Genomic DNA, 23633 nt, shown 5'->3' with positions numbered 1-23633 from the left:
ATAAATTGATTGAGCTATTTGGATGACACATGACAAATCTTAGGCTCAATCAGGTGGTTCGGGAATGAAAGGATATTACTATAAACTTTGTGTAAAGGCTTGTTTACCGAATTCATGTAAACGTCCTTCATATATCGAGCTACGCTGCCAACGCAGTCTAGGAGTTTTGTGCAGACTTCGATTAGATCGTCGTCGATAATGAGGGCCTAAAGGGTCACACTATATGTGTATGTTGATCCGCTCAAGGGTACAAAGTTGGAACTGCGTATTATATCTAATGCTAGTCCAAGTGGGAGATTGAAAGGATATGGAAAGGTTTACATTTCTTTTACATCATTTCAATCTGCCATATTTGTTTATTTATTAAGAATGTGTGGTGTAGACCACAGCCATAGACGTGAACCGGAGCTGGTATGAGATAGGATTACCTATCCTCGACAAGGCAGGGGTGACGCACAAGATCAACTTCATCGAATCTGAGGCTCTTCCGGTTCTTGATCAGCTACTTAAAGATGTATACGTAATTACTAGGAGTAGTTATTTTCCTCTTTAGTAAGAGGCAGTGGAAATGTTAACCAAATAAAGTTTTGGATGCAGGCAGAGAATAAGGGGACGTTTGATTTTGCATTTGTTGATGCTGATAAAGACAAGTATGCAAATTACCATGAGCGAGTGTTGGAACTTCTGAAACCGGGAGGTATAGCTGTTTACGATAACACCCTTTGGGCAGGGACGGTGGCAATGGATGAGGGTTCGGTTCCGGAGAGCGAGCTGGCTTCGATTCGAGGAAGGCTTTGATAGAGTTTAACAAGTAGTGCATAGGAGGTGATGCTAGAGTGCAGATTTCTCAAATCCCTCTTGGTGATGGGATCACTGCCTTCCGCCGTAACTAGAAGCAACTTATTATGTTGGAATAAATTTTTAAATAAATTGTTGTGTGATGCTTTGCAAATTATTACTACTATGTACTATGCACTAGCTGTTTTTTTCTAATTCTTGGCTTGTTTAATTTCCTTGTGAAAACCACTTTGCAAGTTCTGTTGTGATATGATTATGGTATTGTTGCTTTCCGCTTAATTAGTTTTGGCGTTTAATATATAAAAATAAAGATATTGTGACATACAAATACTAAGTTTCCTCGATAATACTAATATTTTATGTCTTTATTTTAGAACATAAAAACATAAAGTGAAAATAAGAAATGGAGTAATTAAAAGCCATGCGTTTTGTCCATAGCATTGCATGTTGTGCCATTTGCCAGAGCCGTGTAAATAGCCTCACCTATCACTCAACAAACACATGAATTATTTAAGAAAGAGACTCAAAATTAGAGATGCCCAAGGTTTTCGGTTCCGTGGTTAAATTATTTAAGAAAAAGACTGGAAATCAGAGATGTCCAAAGTTTTAGGTTCCGGCGGTTCGGAACCGACACTTTTTTCTTAACCTGGAACCGCCATATTTAGAACCGTGGGCCAGTTCCGGTTCCAAATTTTACGAACCGAAACCGTGCTGGAACCACCGGTTTCGGACCGCCGGTTCCGGACGGTTCCAAACCGGAACAGTGAAAAACCGTGAAATCTAGCCAGAACCGCGAAAAACCACTAGAAACTGGCGGTTCAGAACCGTGAAAAACCGTTAAAAATCACCGAAAAACTGACGGTTCCAAACCGAAATCGTAATCGTCGGTTTTGGAACTGGAACCGGAACTGTGAAACACCCTCACGGTTCGGTTCCGGTTCGACAATTTTCGAAACCGGAACCGGCGGTTCCGAACCGTAACCGCAACTGGAAATTCGTCCACACGCCATCTATTCAATCTACATTCTTCTCTACAGTGTTTTTGAATACAGTGAGTTGATCAGTAATTAAAGCTAAATTACTATTCCCTCAATCCCACAAAAATATACACTTTTAGTTGAAAATAAATTTTAATGCATTATTGGTAAAGTGAAAAAGAACTAAAAAGAAAAAAGTAACTAAAGTATTATTAGTGGATAATTGATCTCACATCATTAAAGAGAAAAGGATTTTCAAATTTAAAAAATGCAGATTCTTGTGAAATAGACTAAAAAGAAAAGGTGCATATTCTTTTGGGATAGAAGGAGTATTTATATCTACAAAAAATTTGTTTTAGTAGTGAACACGAATTTAGTTTAATGTAATATAAATAACAATTAAGAATTTTTTTTTGAAAAATGAGATTCACCATGGAGAAATACTGCACTTTATAATAATACTCCCTCTGTTTAATATAGTATAGTCATTTTTCCATTATATAGAAGTAGAATTATTTTTTTTAATAAAAAAGTACACATTTTCCCACTCTTTTTACTTAAAGATGTATATCCCCTCATGGAAATAGTTGCTATTTTTATGTGTGGATGGTATTCTTGTTTGATCAATTTCCTTTTTAGCAAAAAAAACAATACTTAATCCATCACTATTATAGGCATTGATACAAAAGACATTCAATTTAAGCACATTCTTAGAAATGAAACATGACAAAATTTCCCTAAATCATGTAAAGCTTCTTCGCTGGAAAAAGGGCTATTTGAAATCCCAGCTGAGCTCTGTTGAAATGCCAAAGCGGCAAAACTGGATAATAATGTAGGAGAGTTGGTCTTAAAATCATGAACTATACTATACAATGTAGGTAGTTAAATATAGAATCTCACAAAAAAACTAAAACATACGTACCGATTTTTCTAGATCTTGTGAACATTGTATCCTACATCCTCAGATTTCAAGTTTTCCTCCCATCCCTCAAATTCAGATCCACCAAACATCACCTGTTTAATCCCGACATAACTGTGCATTCAAGTCGAACTGGTCAGAGACGAGAATACTATCATCGGCAGATGAAGCAATATATCAGCAGTTTTCTGGTGATACTCGTAGAGCAAGACTGAAAAAAAATATTGGCAGAAACGAGAGAGTTTTGTGTCTTACTCAGAGCTTAATTGTGTTAGAGCATTAATCAAAATATCCAAGAGTAATGGTTCCACGGTGCCAATATCAACCCTGTCAGTAAATAAGCAAAAATACATTGTATTGGATCTCGTCAGAGACACATTCCAACCCCTAAATAACTTATAAGATCAAATACTTTACCATATTCGAGCTAAATTATGTTGGACCTCAAGGTCGCCTATGTTGTAAAACGTGGTTGGAGTCACATTTGCTCCTTGAATAGCATCGTAACTTGGTTTCATGTCCAAAGAAGCTTGTGATAGCTGTAGAAAACAGAGCACGAAATCAACTGATTATAGGAATAGGCATCTGTGGTTCTGCAATTCTCCAATGTTTATTCACGCTAGATGTAAAGAAATGTGTGTTGAAGGATCTTTACCTGCATATTCATAGAGTTGCACCCACCAAGTCGTCCAACAATGTGCCATGATCGAATGGTCTGAATACAAGTTCATTCAAGAATAAATAACTTTGATTAAGTGCCTAAATTAAAGGAATTGGGTGACAGAAACTCACATCGCTGATCAATGAAATATCTTGCTCAAGTGGAGCATTGTAGAATTCCAACCATATATACGAATTTGAGAAAACAAATCTGGCCACATGATCCAGGAAATGGGTCACTTAACCAATGTATTGAAAACAAGAAGGCATTTATGCGTCTTCCATGAAAAAGGAAACCAAAAACTTAGAAAGATAGTGACAAGTAAATTGAGTCATAATAATCTCTAGCTAAAAACTTAGGACTTTGATCTCCAGTACAATGTAATAACACAGGATGCAATATAGAAAACATAAGGTTTCTCCAAACAAAACTGTGAGTATGGAGAGTAGTATATACATATAATGTTTGAGAGACATCAGAATGAGATATTTGCAACTTACATCTTTGATTCATATTTAGCAATGTCTGCCATATCATTTAGTATATAACAATGAAAACAAATGCCTCCAAAGTCCCATCCCCATAATGCTTTATCTTGATATTCACCGGGATTAAGATATCTTGATGTGTGCCCCAAATGAGAAAATTAGTGTGTAAGTAATGCAAACCAAAGTCCTACTGAATCAAAACCCAAAGTGCAGATAATGCAGACTAGTATAGGTCAAGCATTTCTAATGATATGGAACAAAATCTCTAAATAACATGGCCAGCAAATCAGCCAGCTGAAAATCCAAACAAGTACCTCAGACAAATCCGAATCAACTAAGTTTTGCCTCTATCTAAACCATGTATGCATAAGCAGATTCATGAGCAAGTTGCATCCAAACTTGGTATACAAATGCAAGTCCACTTACTTGTTAAAATGCACCTTCATTGGGTTTGCTGAGCCAGTTTTCGTGTGCAGTATTTTGTTCCTCTTCTTCCTCAACCTCTCCTCCATCTTTCCAATATCATACAATTACATACACCACACATAAGGAAAACTAAAACAAAATTAAGCTGAAATTCAATTAAATGAACCCCAATTTTATTTCCAAAAAATGATTTCGACTGACCTTGGACTTAGCTTTATCCGGGTCATCGAGGCAGGAGCCCATAATCTCGGCGAACTCAGGGTCTTTATCGTAATCATTGTCTTCGCCTTGTCGACCCCCAAACCCGCCTCCAGCCCAAGAGACATCGATGGCGTCTTCAAGTTCTTCATCATCTCGGCCACCAAAACCGTTTGTTTCGAGTTGCGAGTGGGGAGTCTTGGTCCTCATACGCGTGACGGGTGAGAGTAGACCGGAATAAAATCCGGCATGATGCAGCGGTTTGGCGCGGCGGAAGGAGAGGAATTTGTTTGGCGGAAGAGCGGTGAAACAGGGTTGGAGGATAAGCATGAGGATTGAGGGTTATATTGAAATTGAATGTGTTCGATTTCAATGTGGAGGAGAAGAGTTTAGCGGAAGAATTGCAAAGCTTATCAGTCGGCCATTGAAGAGTGAAGAAGATATGCAGATTAAATCAACTCTTCAACTAAAGCACTAAGAGCATCCATAATGGCTTTCGCCCGGTCATAGTCCATCCATAAACTCCTCCTACCACATCATCAGCACTAAAAATCCCCCTGGCATATTATCAGGACAAACAAATAGCCCAGGAATAGCTCAGCAATAGCCTAGCCACATCACTCCTAATTATATAAAACAAATAATTGACAATCACACAAAATACGGAATTAAATTTACGACACAGATAAATAATATTATTTAAATTAAAAAAAGTACATTAAAAAAATACATTAATTTAAAAAAAGTACATTAAAAAAAATACATTAATTTAAAAAAATTACATAATTAAAAAAAAAACCCGACCTCCGTCTCACTCCTCGTCTTCGTCGCCCCCATCGCCGCCGCATACGTCGCCGCCAGTACCCCCTGTGCCCCCCGGTCTTCAAATCGTCACGCATGCTCACGAGCAATGCGTGAAGAAAGCTCTTCTCCTCGGGGTCTGCCGTCTTCCAATCGGCTAAGATCTTGACCATCTGAGCACGCGTTTGTTGACGCGCGAAGAAATTGAGATCCTCTGTTGACTGGCCAAGGGGGATGCTGACTGGACCTCCTCGGACCCCCCGGCTAGGGTTGGAACGGTACGGTATACCGCGCCGAAATGGTCATACCGCATACCGTACCGTATTGTGCGGTATGACCAAAAACCATACCTTTACCGTACCGCTTTTGTCGGGATACCGCAATTGCGGTATACCGAAAAGTCGGTATACCAAAATTTAGATATTGTTACCGTACCGCTTTTGTCGGTATACCGTACCGTAATTTCGGTATACCGCGGTATACCGTGATTTCCGGTATATACCACAATTGCGGTATATACCGTAAATTTGCGGTATGTACCGCAATTGCGGTATAACGCGGTATATACAAAATGCATGCCTTTATCGTACCTAAAACTGTCGGTACGGTATGATACCGTACCGAAAAGTACGGTATACCGAAAATTCGGTATTTTTGCATTTTTTCGGTACGGTAAGTGCGGTATTTCGGTATATTTTCCCAGCCCTACCCCCGCCTCCCGTTGCGCCCGCCTTTGACCAACTGGGCGAGTTCGGCGAGCGAACGATGGAGGGGACGAGAGCTCCTGAGCACCCTCGGGGGGGTCGTGGGAACCACCGCTGTTGCCGCTGTAATCACCGGTATAGTTCAGTCGTTGCTTCTTCGGTCAGCCAGCGTCGACACCTGCCCGGAACTTCTCGGAGTCGTTCAGCACCTCATAGCAGTTCCAGTAGGTGAACTCCTTATATAACCCGGGCTGGGGGAAGGCTTTCTCCGCTATCCTCCTACAGTCATCCTCCGTTTGGCCACTGCTCTGCATGCGGAGGGCGTTGGCGTACAAGCCCGAAAATCGGGAGACCCCAGCCCTGATTCGGTCCCACGCCTTCCGGCTCTCCTCCCCGTTGCGCTGCCTCCCCTCCGGGCAAAATGTCTTGTAGGCTGCTGCTATTTTGGCCCACATGTTGACGATCCTCTGATTGTTCGAAGTGAGGGGATCATCACAAACACTCACTCACGCCTTGGACAGAGCGACGTTCTCTGCATCCGTCCACCTCCTCCGTACCGAGCAGTCGTCCTCAACCGGCTGCGACGACTCGCCGACCCTCTTGCCCTTCCCCTTGCCCTTCTTCTTTGGGGGCTCCGACCCCTGCCCTACTCCCCCCCGTTTGAACAGGAGTTTCCTCCGCACCGAGAAGATCAAACCCCAACTCCTCTAAGGAGAAATTCTCATATTGCGTGAACTGCGCCTCCGCTGGGTCGATGTGTGCGAAGAAGCAGTCGAAAAATCAAAACTGGGGCGATAGACGTTCCCCCTCCCCCCGGGCGTCCCCTGCGTCGCCGGTACCCCTCCCGGCATCATCTGCATCCCGGGTGCCCACCCCAGCATCATCTGCATACCGGGTGTCCACCCCGGCATCGCCGGTAACCCCCCGGCATACTCCCCCGGCATCATCTGCTGCCACGGGTACATGTTGTAGTACCCGGGCATCGGACCCCATCTACCTCCCACGGGTACCGGGGGAGTTTGAGACCCGCTCGTCATTGGAGTACCTTCGTTGTTGTTCTCCATTTCACGTTGTTGATCTTGTGCAGAAATTAAGATAGATAGAGTACTTGTTAAAACAAGTGGTGCGAATGAAAATGACGTGCAAAACGCGTATATATAGTTTTCGAAAATTAAAAAAAATCGCCCGCCGATCGCTTGCCGGTCCGGAGCCTGCAATGGTGGCGAGCGGACCGGCGAGCGCATCGCCCAGCGCTCGCGAATCAGCTTGCGCTAGCCGATTTTTTTGCCAAAATGGCTCTTGCCGGTTACAATGGTTCGGCGAGCGAACCTGCGAGCGCCGGAGATCGGCTAGCCGATCCGCTCACCGCCATTGTGGATGCTCTAACATATAATCTTCATACAATATTTTTATTATCCTTGTGATTTGGGTTTCTCCAATTCTTCCAAATTTAATTTAATAAAAATAAAGTAATGTTTCAAATTATTGAAATTAACAAGAGAGTTAACATATCTAAAAATCTATATCCATTTTATTGGGTAATCGGTTAATCTTACATTTAATAAATTAGTTTATCTTTTTTTATTTAAACACGTTAAGCTTTAATTTTTATGTAATATATAAAATTAATTATGTCAATAATAACTTAAAGGTAATTAGAGTACAATTCAACGAATCAACGCAATGTTTAAAAAATATCAATTCGATGACATTTCAATATATGGGGTTGACATTATGTGTTGACATCGTGTTATCATTTTTAATACACTGCATTGATGAGTTAACAGAGTTAGTAACTTAAAAAGTTAGCAATATAACACACTCCGATGGTGACATTTCTTGTAACAATACTACCATGTACTATTATAAAAGCCCAATTGATATACAAAAATGAATACTATATACATATCATAGTATACAAATAAGAAAGGCAACAAGGTTGAATTAGGAGTAGGTGTTAAATGCAAAATGCAGTGCCCATAAACATGTAGTACTCCTACTATAATACCACAAAAACAACCACCTCAACTAGTATTAGTAAACGACTTGAATTCCAATGATCAATTACCACATGGTCCAGATCTGATATCCAAATGGTTAAAAGCATAAGTCATCGAGATAAATGAGATGCTCATCAAATGAATGTCTATATAAGTGTAAGACAATTATAATGCAGATAATTGAACTACCAAGCTGATATTCTGATCATAAGCAAAAATTGAGATATGTACAATATCAAATCAACTAGCAATGTAGGCCACTATATACTTCATCTCAAAATCATATATTGCACAGATAAAACATGCATGGATCTCAAATAGAAACAAAGCCCTCTTGTAAAGCAATAACTTGCTCATCCATGGATCAAGCACAAGCTGAGAACTGTAGCAAGCTTTGTACATAGGAGATCCTTCTGTAGGTAGAGCAAACAATTTAGTAAGCCTTGTAAGCATACATATATCCACGAAGTTTCCTGACTTCTTCAGATGACCCGTTGAGTAAGCTATCCACATATAGGCATACTCCAGCTCCACTGAAAGGGTTTGGAGCGATGCTTTCAGTTAGCAAAAATGCAAGCATGAACTAAATTAACTTTATTCTGAAAAAATTCGGAAACTGTGAATTAGGGTCTACCATAATGGCGCCAAAGGAACCCACATGATTTCCCATCTAAACTTCACCAACCTGCATGAGAGACATAAATCTAACATGGGAAATTGAAATCATACACACAAAAAGGATTCTTCAACATGTTTTTTAGTTTTACGACCAAGTCATTTTAAGTTCTCATTCACTAGCAGAGTAATAAAATCTTGAAAGTAGTGACCCAACACCAATTCATTAAAGAAATGGATGGACGAATAATAGAGTAACTTGGGGCAAGTGGCAAGTGTGTTGGTTTACAGCTGTTGAAAATTGAATATAAGCCACACATAATCAATACACTTCCAAGAAATAATAACTACAGTAAATAAATTCCACAATTCCTCATCTAAAAATGAGTTAAAATATAGCAAAAGGACTTCACTGCACATATTAACAGCTCACCTCAGCATGTGGTGCAACCAGAAGATTGCCAGTAATGTACCAGGGAGAAAAGAGTACCAAATCCAAAGGTGACGGCTCTTTGAGTGATGCATGAGGCCAGTGATGATCATCAAACATGTGATAACAGCAACCAGCTCTGGAACATAGTTTCAATTAAATAGAGTGATGCAAGATCTTAAATTCATACTATTATACAAAATATAAGTTGGAACTTGGAACAAAATATCAGTTTCATTAGTCAACTTATGTCCAAGGGTTAAAAGGTGTTGTGAATTACAAAAGTATTCTCCAACTTGAAACTTATCAGTGTAGAAGTAACCTTTGACATATAAACAAGTGTTTTGGTAAATACATGGCCATTGGGTGGCCTCAAGAAACCACTAAAGTAGGACAAGACCGGGTAAAAGCTTGCACAGCTCCCAAGTAAGGGCCAAATAACAATATACAAATTCACAAACCCAGATCATCTACCCATTCTATATGAGTATCCATCCAATCATGGAAAGAGCTCAATAGTGACAAATTGGATGAAATAGCATGCTTATCGTGTATACAAAAAAGAGCAGCAGACAGAGCAAATAGAGAAGATGAGAAGACAAACCTGCAGCTACAATGCTCCCTGAGTCAATCTCATACATGAAGTAAGCATGATACTGCTGCAAATGGTAAAAAATAGCAACATGAAAAAAATGCCATAAACCCTTATTGCTTCCTAAATGTGACCAACTTGCTGTAACGATTTGCTCAACCCATCCACTTGCAGGTTTTCATTCATACCATATGAAATGAAATGCCAGTTAAAGTGTCATAAGAGAAACCATACACTATATCCCAGAGTCAATAATCAGCCCATGGTAGATTTTTAAACGTATGACGTCTCATATTTACTTCGATAAAGTTAAATACTCAAAGATCATTATACTTCGGACAAAATCAACTAAAAAGTGGAGATTAACATTATTTCCCCTAAAAGTTTCGAATAATTTTAAATGATTTTAAAATGTACTAGCAAATAAATATACTTTACATGTTTTCTTAATGTTGTTTAATTTATGTCTGCCAGCATAGAGTCCTCCTTGAAATGGTAAATGCAAAGATTTAGATTCAATCCTTGAAATGGTAAATGCAAAGATTTTGATTCAAATTATGAAGGATGTGTAGCTTCCTCATTGTCATCATTAGCAGAGCAAGAAAACTATCAGATTACCGAATGCCATTTTGATGAGCATTTACATGCAGCTAGTAAATGTTAAAGGAGTAGATAAATAAACACAGTTGCGGTGTGAGATCAAATGATAGAAAACATACCAAATCCCATGGAGAAAAGGCCTGTTGATACATTGAATAAACCAGGAAAATCATGTAACAGAAAAGCAGTCCGGCAAACACACTCTACAGCAATATCAGAAGAGGGGAAAACAGACAATTAATTCAAGAGAAAAATATAGCGTCAATCAAAAGTAGAAGGTTTTTAGGCCAATTAAGAGTAAGGATTTTAGGCACAAACCCTCCATAGAAGAGACTGTTGGGCGTGAATCTTCTCCAGGGACCGGACTAATTCCTCTTGCTCTGCATACACACACATAAGCCATTCATCAACTTAAAACAAATTGTAATTCACTCATAGACTCCAACCCAAATTCGAAAAAAAATGAAAAGAGAATCTGCAAACAGAAAATCACCTTGGATGTCAATCGGACGGGAGTCGTCTCGAGTTGGAAGCGAGTAGTCGTCGTCGCCGTCAACATCCCCCGCCGATTTTCTCAATGTTCTCGCGAGCTTCTGCATCATTCCTCTGAATTACTTCTTTGTCGATAGTAGGCTTATATGATTGGCGTTTGAGTTCTCTGACTCGGACTCAATCTCAATAGATGCCAAATTTCTTTTGATTTCTGGATTTTCTTATTCGAATTTATGGAATAAAATTAGTAATTAAATTAAATAATTTATTGACAAGTCAAATAATATTAGTAGTAGGAGACTATATTGTTTGTGTAGATCCATTATGTGAACATGTTTGATTTACATAAAGATTATTTATATTTTATATATTTAATTTAATCCTAATATCTTAACAATTGTAATTATTATTATAATTTGAAAAATGTTTCACTTAGATTTGCACTTGTGCAGTTATATGATCTTTTAGTTATAGAAAGATGTAAAATTGATTCATGAAGTTTATAACAATCATACTAGTCACGAGTCACAACAAAATAGAAAGGGTAAATGGGGTGGAGTTAAAAATGGATTTGTCGCGCCAAACTATATATGGAGAGGCGTAAAAGCGCGAAACCATTTCATTCGCCAAATCCATCGGCTTCCTCACTACTCGTGTGCTGCTTTCTACTTTACGGCCTCTATCTCTTCACCGTTTCACGATGGTACACCCTTAGCTTTTTGTTTTTCCATTTTTTAAGATCTATTAGTAGATTGCTTCGGTTTAGCTGCTCATTTGACGGATTTTGCTATTTACTTTGAGAACTCGCCGATTTATCTGCCGTTTTGTTTCCACATTTGAGAATTATTGTTTCGCTAGGTTTGTAAGTTGCAGTAGGCTTGTGTTTATCAGTTTACAGTGACTGTGTATTGGATAGTAATTGGTCCGGAGGTTGAGAATTGGACGGGCTTTTTAATTTTGGTAGACTTGTGAGTATAAGGATCATATTAGACACTGATGTTATTTGTTAAATTGTAGTAATTTGGAGTGTTTAATAGAGTCGACATATAAGGAGTAATTTGGTAAAATTGTTTGATCATTGTTCCTGATTCTTTACAGTCTGTAAATCTCCACCACTTTTGTATTATGTTCTATTATCTGTATGGAAAATTTGATATATTCAGCATGTTTTCTGATGCATATTTGGGATTCAGATCTCGACGTATCTATTGGCTTATATGTTAAAATTGGATTAAATCTTCTACTCCTGATACTTATTGATTCTGTTTTATTTATATCGTAGTAGAGCAGTTGCAGCCCTTCCATAATTCTAACATTTATTTTGGTTATGTGCAGTCAAAGAAGAGAGGTCTCTCTTTGGAGGAGAAACGTGAGAAAATGCTGCAGATTTTCTATGACTCTCAGGATTTCTTTCTCGTAAGAATCCCAACCGGTGTGTTAAGATTAAATTAAGTTCTAATGTCATTCATGACTTAAATCATCCAGTTCGTTTCCAGTGGTTCTTCTCTATCTACTGATTCTACCCAGGGGATTGCTACCTTAACCATTTAATTCATCATATACATTTTGCAAACTAGCAGCAACATTATATTTTTTTCCTCACGTGTTTAGTCATCAAGATGACATAATGGCGCAAGTGCTTCCTAAGTTTATGATCATATTTGTTATAAAGGGGCTTTGTTCTACTCTGGCATTTTCTTTAGTACTATTGTGACGTTATGGTTCCTCATTAACAAATGATATGCTAAAGTAAAATGGGATGTCACTTCACCTTTCTGAAAGTGAAGAACCATTCCATGTGCCATTGTAACAAATATAATAAATTAAACTGATAACCTGTATGCATTTTCAGCCAGCTTCTAATAGATTCTAGGAAATATTATCTGCTTCTGTTCAATATATGTAAATTGACACTATCACAAGTAGATAGCCTGTGCATATAACGCAATCTGAAATAGGAAAGGCATCACAATAGTTCACTCCACTAGGGACTGGCATTTGCTCTTGCTATTAATTTGAATAATGGAACCTTGTTCCATACTTCCATTCAGATGTTTCTTCTTTTCATTATAATTCTCTTAGATATAGCTTCTATATTATCTTGCTGTATGCAGATTGAAGAGCTCAAGGTTTAGTTTCAACATGTCTATTATTAAAATATATAGACTTGGTATTGAACTGGGTGCTTATCTAAAAAATTTAATGCACTTGAAAAACTTACGTATTACCAACACTTGGTGTGACAACCCACTATCTTCTGCTGATTACTTTATATCCCAGGGTTACACATTTTGTTTCACAGTCACAATTTTCCTTAAGAAGTAGGCTCTATTTATTGAAATTGATCCACAAAATATAAATGTTTTACTTGCTAAGACCACTGCTTGTTTCTGAAACTTTTTATAGCTGAAGGAACTCGAGAAATCGGGTCCCAAAAAGGGCGTGATTATGCAGTCAGTGAAAGATGTTGTCCAAAGTCTAGTAGACGACGACCTTGTTTTCAAAGACAAGATTGGAACATCTGTGAGTATCATTATTGAGATGGATAATATATATAGCTTCTTACTTTTATCTTGCATGAAATGGTTATGCATAATATGTTCTTCATGTGACATTGTGCTTTAAGTTATATAGATATCCTCTCTAATTTTCATTATACTTCCAATCTTTTCAGGTATACTTTTGGAGTCTTCCTAGCTGTGCTGGTAACCAGGTTGTTTGATAGTTAAGTTCATATATTGAATCAGAATGAGATTTAAGCCAATTTTGATTGAACCAATCTGTGAGTTGGCTCCAGTTAAGAAATATACAGAAAAAGCTTGACGCTGATCTCCAGAGTAGTGAAAGACGATATGCAGAACTTAATGAACAGTGCAGTGCTTTGAAGAAGGGACGAGAGGAATCTGTAAGTACATCATCTGCAGAGCTTTTACTGATTACATTAGTTGATGAACAGTGTTTCACAAGCTTCTCACTCTATTAGGATGAAAGGGAGAAGGCTCTTGCTGAACTTAAAGCTATTGAAAAGAAATATAATGAGCTCAAGGTTAAATATCGAATCTTCGTGGGAAATGCATTCTGTTATAAAACATTTCTGTTGCCTTATTATTTTGGTATTGACCTCTGAAGTTCGTGCTGTTGTTGTTTAGGATGAAATTTCACAGTACTCAGACAATGATCCAGCTACATTTGAGGCAATGAGTAAGTTTTGTCATCATTTCTGTTTCAAAATTCATGTTTTCCCTAAACCCTGTCAGCGGTGGATCTTTCACCTCTTCATGTTTCTCTTGGACTAAATTATTTTACATATCCTTACGTGTAATGTTCTCCTGCAGAGCAAGCCGCTGAGGTAGCTCTTGCAGCGGCTAATAGATGGACAGGTTCTTATCTAATATATATAATTGAATTCATTTTCTGTTCCTTCAAAGTTCCAATAAATTTTGCTCATTGTGTAATTTACGTTTCTCTTGTTTCCCTTTCTGTTACATGTTATGCTTTGGCAGATAACATCTTCACACTGCGACAATGGTGCTCAAAAAACTTTCCTCAGGCAACAGAACAACTCGAGCAACTTTACAATGAGGTATGTAGTTATATTCAAGCTTAAGATGCAATTAGATCTTTTGAGATTGTGGAAGAACTAGATAAAAGAATTAGATCCGAGGATTAGTATCCGTATCCTTCCATGTTAAGTAAGATTTGATTGTGCTTGTCAATATGTTGAATAGGTCGGAATAACTGATGACTTTGACTATGTGGAGTTACCTCCACCTGTTCCAGTTTGCTCTAACCGTGAGACCGAGGGGAACGTTTAGGCTTTGCTTTGTAGCTTGAGGTGAGAAAGCAGCAGACAGTATATATTGAAAATCAGGGGATTTTAAGAAGCTGGCTTTCTTGACTCTTTATAAAGATTGCTCTCAATGCTTACGGAGTACTTGATAGTGACAGTGAGATAATGTTAACTGCCAATTTCCCCATTTTTAGTTTTGAAAATGTATTGGTGACATCTAACATCTTGTCAACTTAGCAACTTTTGCTATTGGTCTTTTGTGTCGGGCCAAAAAATTGAAGAGTAAAAAACAGAGAGAAAAAAACTCTGTTGTGGATTTAAATCCAAAAAAATATTAAACCACAATTATAGTTTATCTGTTATAAATAGGATTTAATTTATCATAAATTCATAATGCACAGAAATGTGCCTACAGTGGTATATCTTTTGGGTTCGGGTCCATTCCATCAATAGTTGTTGTCGGCCATACCCAATTTCCAGTTATGAAAAACGTAAGAAAGAACAAAGAAAACAGGATTACAATCTATGAGAGGAGTGCTATGAATCATCTTTCAGCTCATTCCTCTCCAATATCATATATTGGAATTATTCAATATATATATCAAAATTACAATTGAATGCCTATGCCTAATTTGTCATTTGACTCGTTTCGTTTTAATACGCTCACAATACATTTATTTGATGTTGAGTTAGTTTAATGCATTCGAGGTGGGAATATACAATGATGATCGACGATGACATTGAACAGGACTTTGCTGAAAGTGAGATGCCATTTTACAGAAAGAAAATGATTTAGTTGGAAAAATGATCATCAATAATAGAACATCATGTGGTAGGTGGTTAATTTTCTATTACATGTAATAAAAAATATTATTTGACATTATTTATTATACTATAAAATAAAGAGTAAAGGTCAAAATTGGTCTTGAACACATGCCCATTTTATCATTTTGGTCATAAACATTATCTTTTGAATTTTTTGGTCCTGGACATTTCAAATCGGATCACAATTGGTCCTCCGTCAACAATTCCGTTAATATTTAACGGTCAACGATTTTAATCACAATTTTGACCGACTTAAACAATTTTTAATTATTTAATCATCAAAATTATTTTTTTAAATAAAATCATAAATTATTTATTAGAAATAATTAAATAATTTTTAAATAATTAAATTATTTATTCCAACTTAAAAAATTTTAAATAACAAAATTATTTATGATTTTATTTAAAAAATTTATTTTGATGATTAAATAATTAAAAATTATTTAAGTTGGTCAAAATTGTGTTTATCATAAAAAATCATAAATTATTTATTACAACTTAAACAATTTTTAAATAATTAAATTATTTATGATTTTATTTAAAAATAATAATTTTGATGATTAAATACTTAAAAGTTGTTTAAGTTGGTCAAAATTGTGTTTATCATAAAAAAATCATAAATTATTTATTACAACTTAAATAATTTTTAAATAATCAAATTATTTATGATTTTATTTAAAAAAATATTTTTGATGATTAAATAATTAAAAATTGTTTAAGTTGGTCAAAATTGTGATTAAAATCGTTGACCGTTAAATATTAACGGAATTGTTAACGGAGGACCAATTGTGATCCGATTTGAAATGTCCAGGACCAAAAAATTCAAAAGATAATGTTTAGGATGAAAATGATAAAATGGGCATATGTTTAGGACCAATTTTGGCCTTTACTCTAAAATAAATATGATTATAGTACAGTGAATCATAATTAATAATTTAATGGAGTATCAATTTATAAGGAACGAAGTTGTTTAAAAAATATACTCCAATAATTGATTCATTAATTTTAGGGATATCAATGCAGCTCGCAAGTCGTAGGTTAACCTAAATAACCTGTTAAATTTAGAGAGAGATTAAAAATTTATAGCCCGATAAAAGTATAACTTAATTTGCTCGCAATCCAAGTAGGTTGACTTGGAACCTGATGGACTGGCTATGTGGGTTAGACCGAGGTGCAACTATTTTCTATTGCTCCGTCTATCTGAACAATATTCTAATACTTATATTCAAAATTAATCATTGCGTTGATATTGATATACTTCAGTTCATTCTTACATACAATATATCAATGTGCAATATATCAAAGTGTTATAAGAAAAAATCAATCCAAAATTACTAAGCCACTATAATATGAAATGTATTATCATAATGTGAAGAAAATATTATTAGTGTATATGCAACAATGCAACATAACAGTATTAGATATAAGTACAAGAAAGATGTGCATTTGATTAATGAAATGTGGTGTAATTTTAGGATATAGCATACCAACCTTAGTTTTAAAGGACAATTATGCGTTGATACCATTACCAGCTCTAAAATTGTGAATATTTATTGTGGAAACATCATTCTAATTGTCAGATGAATTCGAATCATGGAGGAATCGAATGTTTATTTTTAATGCAAGTGATTTTCATTAGTATAAAAAATGGGTGTTTCCACGCATTGAAGAATTAATCTTCTATTCAGGTTTCTTTTGTAAAAAACAAGAAAACTTTTGTTATTTTATTCGTTAACATGAATTTGATGTATAGACCAATGTTGCTTCAATTTGTTTAACAAGGAGAGAGAAACAGTCCAAGATTGTACAACGAGAAATTAGTTGGTTTTTTTTTTTTTTTTTTTTTAAATTAGTTGGTTTTTGTCAGCAGAAAGCCTTTCTTGGTTGTCCCCAACGGTCAGGTCACTCAAATTCGAAATGCTAAATTATTCCGCACGTGTCGCATATCCCCACTAATTTGAATTTACACTAATTTCATCCAACAGCTCTATCTTACCTGGAAACAGAACGTGCGACGCTCTTGAGCCGTCCACGTGTCCACCATCGACGCTTCACAGCCCTTCAGAATCTGGAATAAAAAATTTGACAGATGGAAAATGGTTCCATATAAATAAGCAGCTCCCTTCATTTCTCTCTCGTATACAAACTCTCTGTTTCCAAGATTTATTCGTTGAGAAACAAAATTAAATTTAAAAAAAATAAAAAAAAAATGGAGGTTTTGAGATTGTACAGTGTGATGGTAATCGCTGCCTTTGTTTTGGCATTGTTGGCTCCTTCAATTAATGCGCAGGCATCTGAGCCAGCACCTGCTCCTTCTAGCGACGGTCAGTCTTTATTTTTATTTTTTTTTCATAATGTTTTTGTATAATCATGTCTAAATTTTGTAAATGTTTTGACAATTTATGTTTTGTATTTTGGTGATTTATGCAGGGGTTGCTATCGATCAAGGAATAGCATATGTGTTGATGCTTGTTGCTTTGGCTATTACATACATCATTCATTGATCAACGTCAATTGTGTGAAGAAATTTCAGTTTCTGGGTTTAGTTAGTGGATTGCATTTGTTAATTTCTGATTCTTGCTTCAAAGCTATATTCTTTTTGGAGTTGAATTGTTCTTTCTTTTTTTATATATATCTCTGCCCATTTGTTAATTTACTTATTATAAATTCTTTATCTTTTTTCGTCTTGGGTTGGAATTTGTACAGATTTGTGTGTAACCGTTGGATGAGATATGACTGTAATTCGGCAGAAGGGCCAACATATTTTAAACTAATATTATTTCTGCAAGCTGGCTGGGTTTATATTAATGGAAATGTTTTGTTCACTTCACGATTAATTGATTTGCCAAATATATTGTCATTATTCCCAAAAATTTATTAAGTTAGTATATTTCATTAAAAATTGATACACCTATGAAATTACTTTTAAGCAATGTGTGAAACACAGAATAAAGTATAGAACAGAAACATTTCACATAACTTAATAATCTTCTTTCTGTTTATCGAATACACCACTCTAAATAAAAAGAAGACTCCAATTCCATAAGGAGTAGTACTTGTTTAATAAAGAATTGCTGTAATAACGTAAACAATTCTTCAAAAGGTTCATCCAGAAAGGATTTTGATTCTTTATTAAAATAGAGGAAAGTTTGTTCATCACAGAGTAATGCTCTGGATAAGTGATGTTACTGGTGGGCCAAGGCAATTTTTTGGGCTTTTTTTGTTAGGTTGGGCTAGATTAAGGGTCCGTTCAATACAAAAATTGTAATTGAATTTGACGGATTATAATTCAATTTTAAATTTTTTGTTCGGTAAAATTGATAATATACAGAATTGAATTTTGAAGGATTTGATATGAAGTGTGTGTAATATGTGTGCGGTGAGTGTAGTGAGTGAAGGTGACTAATATTATGACTGTTTAGAATTCCAATTATATACTATACTTATAATATGAAATTGTAATTCAATTCCAAATTCAAATTTTTTATAATACCAAACATTGGATTTCGTATTGAAAGCTTTGGTTATCCCACAAGCTCAATTCCATGATACTGAAGTAAGCCTAAGAATATTATTTTTACAAATAGCCGTATTATTTTCTGTAACTGAATCCAATAATATTAGCTGCCCCAAATTCAGTGTCTTATTCTTAAATACGAATGTGTCTCCATACTATTCGTAAAAGATCACTCTTTAATTTCATACTACTAGAGTACTCCTATATAATAGTAATAAGCATGAAGGGTTAGAGTGTTTGTTATTAATATTGAGAGTGTTCTTTTCTTGTCATTTTTGGGTTTTGATTTTGCCAATTTATGAGTTGTGAGTTTGAGTTTACCATTGATTTTTGTTGACTATTTTAGTTGAACGTTGGGGTAGCCGCTTGTGGTCGGTGGAGACTAGAACATGGCAATGTGTGCACTTGACTAACCTCGCTTCAAACCATGTATTGTTATGCTATGCAACGTACTAATTAAGTACTACTATTCCATTTAGCCAATTTCCCTCCAAATGATGTACTTCAAATTGTCAAGTCCAGAACTCATTCAGATTTATAAAAAACAGAATATCTGTGCATACAGATGAAAACTACTGTATGCAAGTAATACTTGCTGTATATGGTGTACTATAAAAGAATGAAAATCAGACAAAAGTTGTTCTATAAACTTTTTCCGAAATTAGAAAATTTTGTTTAATTTAGAGGAAGTAGTAATAACCCACACATTGTGAGACAATGACCAAGTCTGCGGTAAGAGCATCCACTATGGTTTTAGGCTAGCCATAGGCCAGCCACAACTCCTCCTGCCACATCATCAGGACAAGCAACTGGACAAGCCATAGGCTAGCCACGATAAACAAAATTATAAAAAACAAATAATTAACAACCACATCTTCTCCACGGGTCAGTTGCCGCCGTCCATTCAGCTAAGATCTTGTGCATCTGAGCTCGCGTTTGTTGACGTGCGAAGAAGGCGAGCTCGGTTGGCGACGAGCCAACAGGGGGGATGCCGACTGGACCTCCTGGGACCCCTGGGCAACCCCCTCGCTACCCGTTGCGCCCGCCTTTGCCCAACCGGGTGAGTGCGGAGAGTAAATGATGAAGGGGACGGGAACTCCTGAACATCCTCGGGGAGGTCGTGGGAACCGCCGCTGCTGCCGCTGTAATCACCGGCATAGTTCAGACGCTGCTTCTTCTGCCAGCCAGCATCGACACCTGCCTGAAACTTCTCGGAGTCCATCAGGACCTCATAGCAGTTCCAGTAGGTGAACTCCTTATAAAACCCGGGCACGGGGAAGGCTTTATCCGCTATCCTCCTGCAGTCCTCGTCAGTTTGGCCACTGGTCTGTCAAGGCCATACTACCCCCGGCTGCCATCCCGGGCATCATCTGCTGCCAAGGGTACATGTTGTAGTACCCGGCCATCGGACCCCATCCACCTCCCACGGGTACCGTGGGAGTTTGAGACCCGCTCGTCACTGGAAACCCCTCGTTTTTGTTCTCTATTTTGCTTTATTGCTCTTGTACAGAAATTAAGTGAGAGAGAAAACTCGTTAAAACAAGCGGTGCGAATAAAAATGACGTGTAAATCGCGTATATATAGTGTTTCAAATTTTTTTTAAAAAAAAAGTGTTGGCCGATCGCCCGCCTACAATGGCGGCCAGCCGATCGGCGAGCGCATCGGCCAGCGCCCGAGAATCGGCGTCCACTAGCCGATTTTTTCGCCGATTTGGCGCTAGCCGACTCCAATGGTTCGGCGAGCGAACCGGCTAGCGCCGGGAATCGGCTAGCCGGTCCGCTAGCCGCCATTGGAGATGCTCTAACATCACCAAATAATAAGAGTTACTAAAATCATGTGTTTGTTGGTTGGTGGGGTTGAAGTTGAAGGGTTGTTAGACCAAGCATGAATATATATGAATGCTGGCTGTTTCACCAATCCAGGAATGAAGTATATACATAATACATGGATCAATACAATATTTGATAAATTATTTTACTTTTTGTGGAGTCTGTAACAATAACATGCAGTATATATCATATCAAGATGAAATAGCAGAAGTAGTATATGAATTATTATTGAAGTAAACAGGAAACTTAAATTTGAAATTGCAAAGGGACCATATACGTATCATCAATAGTTATTTATTATCAACAAGGATTATGTAAATGTGGATTGATGGTTTAGACAATTGATTCAATTCAAAGCATAGGGCGATAGACTATTTACACCGTCATGTTGTGAAGTCAACAAATCTAAGTTTTTATAATACCCTACGTTTTGTGATTAAGGACAAAAAATGTCGATACTAAACCAATTACTAAAACATATGGAGAAACTATTGGATAATGATCTCAAGAGTCAAGAGACCCCCCCCGAGTAAAATTACTTCAATTGCTTTTACTAATCTAATACTCCTTATTGCAAGATTAGTCAATGATAATTATGATATTTAACTTTGGTTCAAACTTATCCAAGAGCCAAAAAAATTAGTTTTCCTTTGATGTGTATATCATATGGGACGTGTTTGTTTAGGCTGTATATACAATATGGTCATCCATGGCTAAATGACATACCAAAAATTACTCTTAAATTCAATTACTAATTAATTACTCTTTTACCCCTGTATTTTTTTTTCAATTTGTTTTGGATTGGAGTTTGAGAAATTGAGATTTGTACACAAATCTTCCACTCTTATAATTTATAAAAAGGAGGAATGCCAATAAACTAAGCTTGGTTTATGTCTCCATGTGTTTCACCATACTATAGATAATATTATTGGGAATTAGGGATTGCAAATGCATGAATACCTAATTATTTTCTAAGAAGCTAATAAGGCGAGTTCAGATAACAAAGTTAGCCTACCTATGCCGAAGAATGACGTTGGAGGCTCTCTGCCTCACCCAATAAGAAGGTGAGTATGCGACACAAAATCCAATCCACTACTCTTTTCTTTTCTTGACAGGAATATAAGAAAAATCATATTTCTATCACATAATAATAATTAATCAAACACAAGTCAAGTCTAACGCCTATATACATGTAAAATCCATGTTTATTAGACATCTTTTCAGTTTTGGTAGTTTGGGCATTAGTTGCACTGATACCATGTTTGAAATTTTAAGTATTTGGATCAAGCATAAACTATATTTTCAGTAAGATATTGCAATTATCTCAAACAGAAATTTGCATGTGGACATTGGTATCATATAATCAATTAAAAAAGACCATAAAATTTCAACGACAGCTAATTAACATTAGTAGTTTAAACACAACTATATATACCATAAACTAATGAACACATATCCATTACCACTAAATTTCAGCCATTAAGATTTATTGAATGCATTAACATCACTCCTCTCTTCTTCAACTTAACATAGAATAACTTAATTAATACGTATAACTTTGATACATCGGTTCGAGATAGTTAAGTTGATGGTTGAATCTGTCTTGGACGAAATCGAAGGCATCATAGGGCATTAATTCAACCAGAAACGAGTCGTCTTCGGATGATCCATTTACATGAATGTTTGAAAGGCTTGCATGAGCTGAAGGAAGTGGTGCGGAATCCGGTGTTTCTTTGAGGCCGGGAAGTAGGAACTGAGAGTCCACAATTTCTGCATCGACCGGGAAATATGGCAACATGTTGTCGATTTTTGAGTTAATGCTCTCCATTGTTGTAGTGGCGGCGGTTGGATGATTGGCAGCCAATAGCTTCTTTTTTAGCTTGGTGTTCCAATAGTTCTTGACGTCGTTGTCTGTTCTCCCTGGAAGCTGTGAAGCTATCACGGACCACCTATCCATAACATACATTATAAATCCGCTACTAATAGTTCAATAATGGATTAGTAGCGGAATGAGTCTGCTGATAAATTCTTGGCATAAAAAAGGAATTGAAAAATTTGGCATCAATGCATGTATAGTGAATGTAATTGGAAATGAATTAAGAGATAAATACCTGCTTCCAATGGTATGATAGAGTGTGAGAATGATGGAATCTTCTTCATGAGTGAAGCCGCCATGCTTGATGTTGGGCCTAAGGTAATTAAGCCATCTCAGCCGACAGCTCTTGCCGCATCGCTTCAGCCCTATTTCGTCAACACAAAGTGAGTATGTATGCTTGTAATTGTATTGTATGTGTGTCTATGAATAAATTAAACAAAATTGAGGAAATTTTTAATTTAAAAAAAAAAAAAGATTTAGTAGTACCTGCTTTTTGAGGCAAAGAAATCCAGCTTCCAATAGTGCCATGCTTCTGAACATAGTTTCTGAGAGTGGTGTCTTCCTCAGGAGACCATGGCCCCCTCTTTACCTTGCTTTTGTCACAACAAGGTGCTCTTCCCATTTAACTCTCACTTTGATCACTATTATGTTTAGAGAGAGAGGTTGGCAAAATATGGGGAAGAAATGTATCTGATTTTATGGATGGGTGTAAGCTTGACTTTGTCAACTGGAGTACTTTGCTAATTTCTTTCCCCCACATGGAGTTTGAAGTGTTAACATTTTTCCCCTTGTGTTGGATAAAGGAAACAACTTGGTCAATTTGTTTCATGGGCAAGTAATACATATGTCAACATTTTTTGGTTTGAGTATCAGCTCGAGGGCCCCCAATAGATATTTTGCTTTGCTCAGATTTGATTTATTCATATAATAAAAACTATGACTTCATCTTGAAAATGCATGGTAAAAAAAAAGATTAAATAATAGGAGTATGAACGATGATTAGAATAAATTAATCCTCTGAATAGTCGGCTCTACTTTTAGTTTGTATGACTTTGTTGAAAGAGGACTTGTTAAACTTTTTTTTGGTGACATTTT

At 36.7% G+C, this 23633-nt stretch overlaps 4 protein-coding genes across 4 annotated transcripts; 1 reads left to right on the top strand and 3 right to left on the bottom strand.

The window, feature by feature from the left end:
• Positions 1 to 2407: 2407 nt before the first annotated feature.
• LOC121806467 lies at positions 2408 to 4920 on the bottom strand. Its single transcript, XM_042206516.1, has 8 exons — positions 4471 to 4920; positions 4270 to 4355; positions 3487 to 3565; positions 3350 to 3409; positions 3112 to 3233; positions 2950 to 3021; positions 2698 to 2808; positions 2408 to 2595 (listed from the first exon to the last, which is right to left on the bottom strand). Exons 1-7 carry the CDS (start codon positions 4795 to 4797, stop codon positions 2706 to 2708), a joined length of 849 nt encoding a protein of 282 aa, XP_042062450.1. The 5' UTR covers positions 4798 to 4920; the 3' UTR covers positions 2408 to 2595; positions 2698 to 2705.
• Positions 4921 to 8055: 3135 nt separating this feature from the next.
• On the bottom strand, positions 8056 to 10884 carry LOC121806492. Its single transcript, XM_042206549.1, has 7 exons — positions 10703 to 10884; positions 10528 to 10589; positions 10329 to 10412; positions 9622 to 9676; positions 9021 to 9156; positions 8607 to 8657; positions 8056 to 8505 (listed from the first exon to the last, which is right to left on the bottom strand). The coding sequence occupies exons 1-7, from the start codon at positions 10809 to 10811 to the stop codon at positions 8406 to 8408; spliced, it is 597 nt and encodes a 198-aa protein (XP_042062483.1). The 5' UTR covers positions 10812 to 10884; the 3' UTR covers positions 8056 to 8405.
• Positions 10885 to 11269: 385 nt separating this feature from the next.
• Positions 11270 to 14825, top strand: LOC121807084 (meiotic nuclear division protein 1 homolog). The gene is made up of 10 exons (XM_042207283.1): positions 11270 to 11404; positions 12037 to 12117; positions 13108 to 13224; positions 13376 to 13414; positions 13499 to 13606; positions 13685 to 13747; positions 13851 to 13902; positions 14037 to 14081; positions 14205 to 14284; positions 14430 to 14825. The coding sequence occupies exons 1-10, from the start codon at positions 11402 to 11404 to the stop codon at positions 14514 to 14516; spliced, it is 675 nt and encodes a 224-aa protein (XP_042063217.1). The 5' UTR covers positions 11270 to 11401; the 3' UTR covers positions 14517 to 14825.
• A 7197-nt stretch (positions 14826 to 22022) lies between these two features.
• LOC121807256 (transcription factor MYB36-like) lies at positions 22023 to 23280 on the bottom strand. Its single transcript, XM_042207473.1, has 3 exons — positions 23025 to 23280; positions 22774 to 22903; positions 22023 to 22611 (listed from the first exon to the last, which is right to left on the bottom strand). Exons 1-3 carry the CDS (start codon positions 23158 to 23160, stop codon positions 22206 to 22208), a joined length of 672 nt encoding a protein of 223 aa, XP_042063407.1. The 5' UTR covers positions 23161 to 23280; the 3' UTR covers positions 22023 to 22205.
• Positions 23281 to 23633: the final 353 nt, after the last annotated feature.

This window comes from Salvia splendens, chromosome 6, assembly GCF_004379255.2.
Source record: "Salvia splendens isolate huo1 chromosome 6, SspV2, whole genome shotgun sequence".
NCBI classification, from domain to species: domain Eukaryota; kingdom Viridiplantae; phylum Streptophyta; class Magnoliopsida; order Lamiales; family Lamiaceae; genus Salvia; species Salvia splendens.
Note: the sequence above shows the minus strand (reverse complement) of the source record. Positions and strands in the feature narration are given on the sequence as shown.

Excerpts from the sequence above, each read along its gene's own strand:
- LOC121806467 (XM_042206516.1), bottom strand. The coding sequence starts at position 4,797 with ATGCTTATCCTCCAACCCTGTTTCACCGCTCTTCCGCCAAACAAATTC. Across the intron at positions 3,410-3,486 it reads ATATTTCATTGATCAGCGAT|ACCATTCGATCATGGCACAT; the intron begins GTGAGTTTCTGT and ends ACTTGTATTCAG. Across the intron at positions 3,022-3,111 it reads CATAATTTAGCTCGAATATG|GGTTGATATTGGCACCGTGG; the intron begins GTAAAGTATTTG and ends ATTTACTGACAG.
- LOC121806492 (XM_042206549.1), bottom strand. The coding sequence starts at position 10,811 with ATGATGCAGAAGCTCGCGAGAACATTGAGAAAATCGGCGGGGGATGTT. Across the intron at positions 9,157-9,621 it reads AGGGAGCATTGTAGCTGCAG|AGCTGGTTGCTGTTATCACA; the intron begins GTTTGTCTTCTC and ends ACTATGTTCCAG. Across the intron at positions 8,658-9,020 it reads TGGTTGCACCACATGCTGAG|GTTGGTGAAGTTTAGATGGG; the intron begins GTGAGCTGTTAA and ends TCTCTCATGCAG.
- LOC121807084 (XM_042207283.1), top strand. Across the intron at positions 13,607-13,684 it reads AGAAGGGACGAGAGGAATCT|GATGAAAGGGAGAAGGCTCT; the intron begins GTAAGTACATCA and ends TCACTCTATTAG. Across the intron at positions 14,285-14,429 it reads TCGAGCAACTTTACAATGAG|GTCGGAATAACTGATGACTT; the intron begins GTATGTAGTTAT and ends TATGTTGAATAG.
- LOC121807256 (XM_042207473.1), bottom strand. The coding sequence starts at position 23,160 with ATGGGAAGAGCACCTTGTTGTGACAAAAGCAAGGTAAAGAGGGGGCCA. Across the intron at positions 22,904-23,024 it reads TTCTTTGCCTCAAAAAGCAG|GGCTGAAGCGATGCGGCAAG; the intron begins GTACTACTAAAT and ends TTGACGAAATAG. Across the intron at positions 22,612-22,773 it reads TATCATACCATTGGAAGCAG|GTGGTCCGTGATAGCTTCAC; the intron begins GTATTTATCTCT and ends TGTTATGGATAG.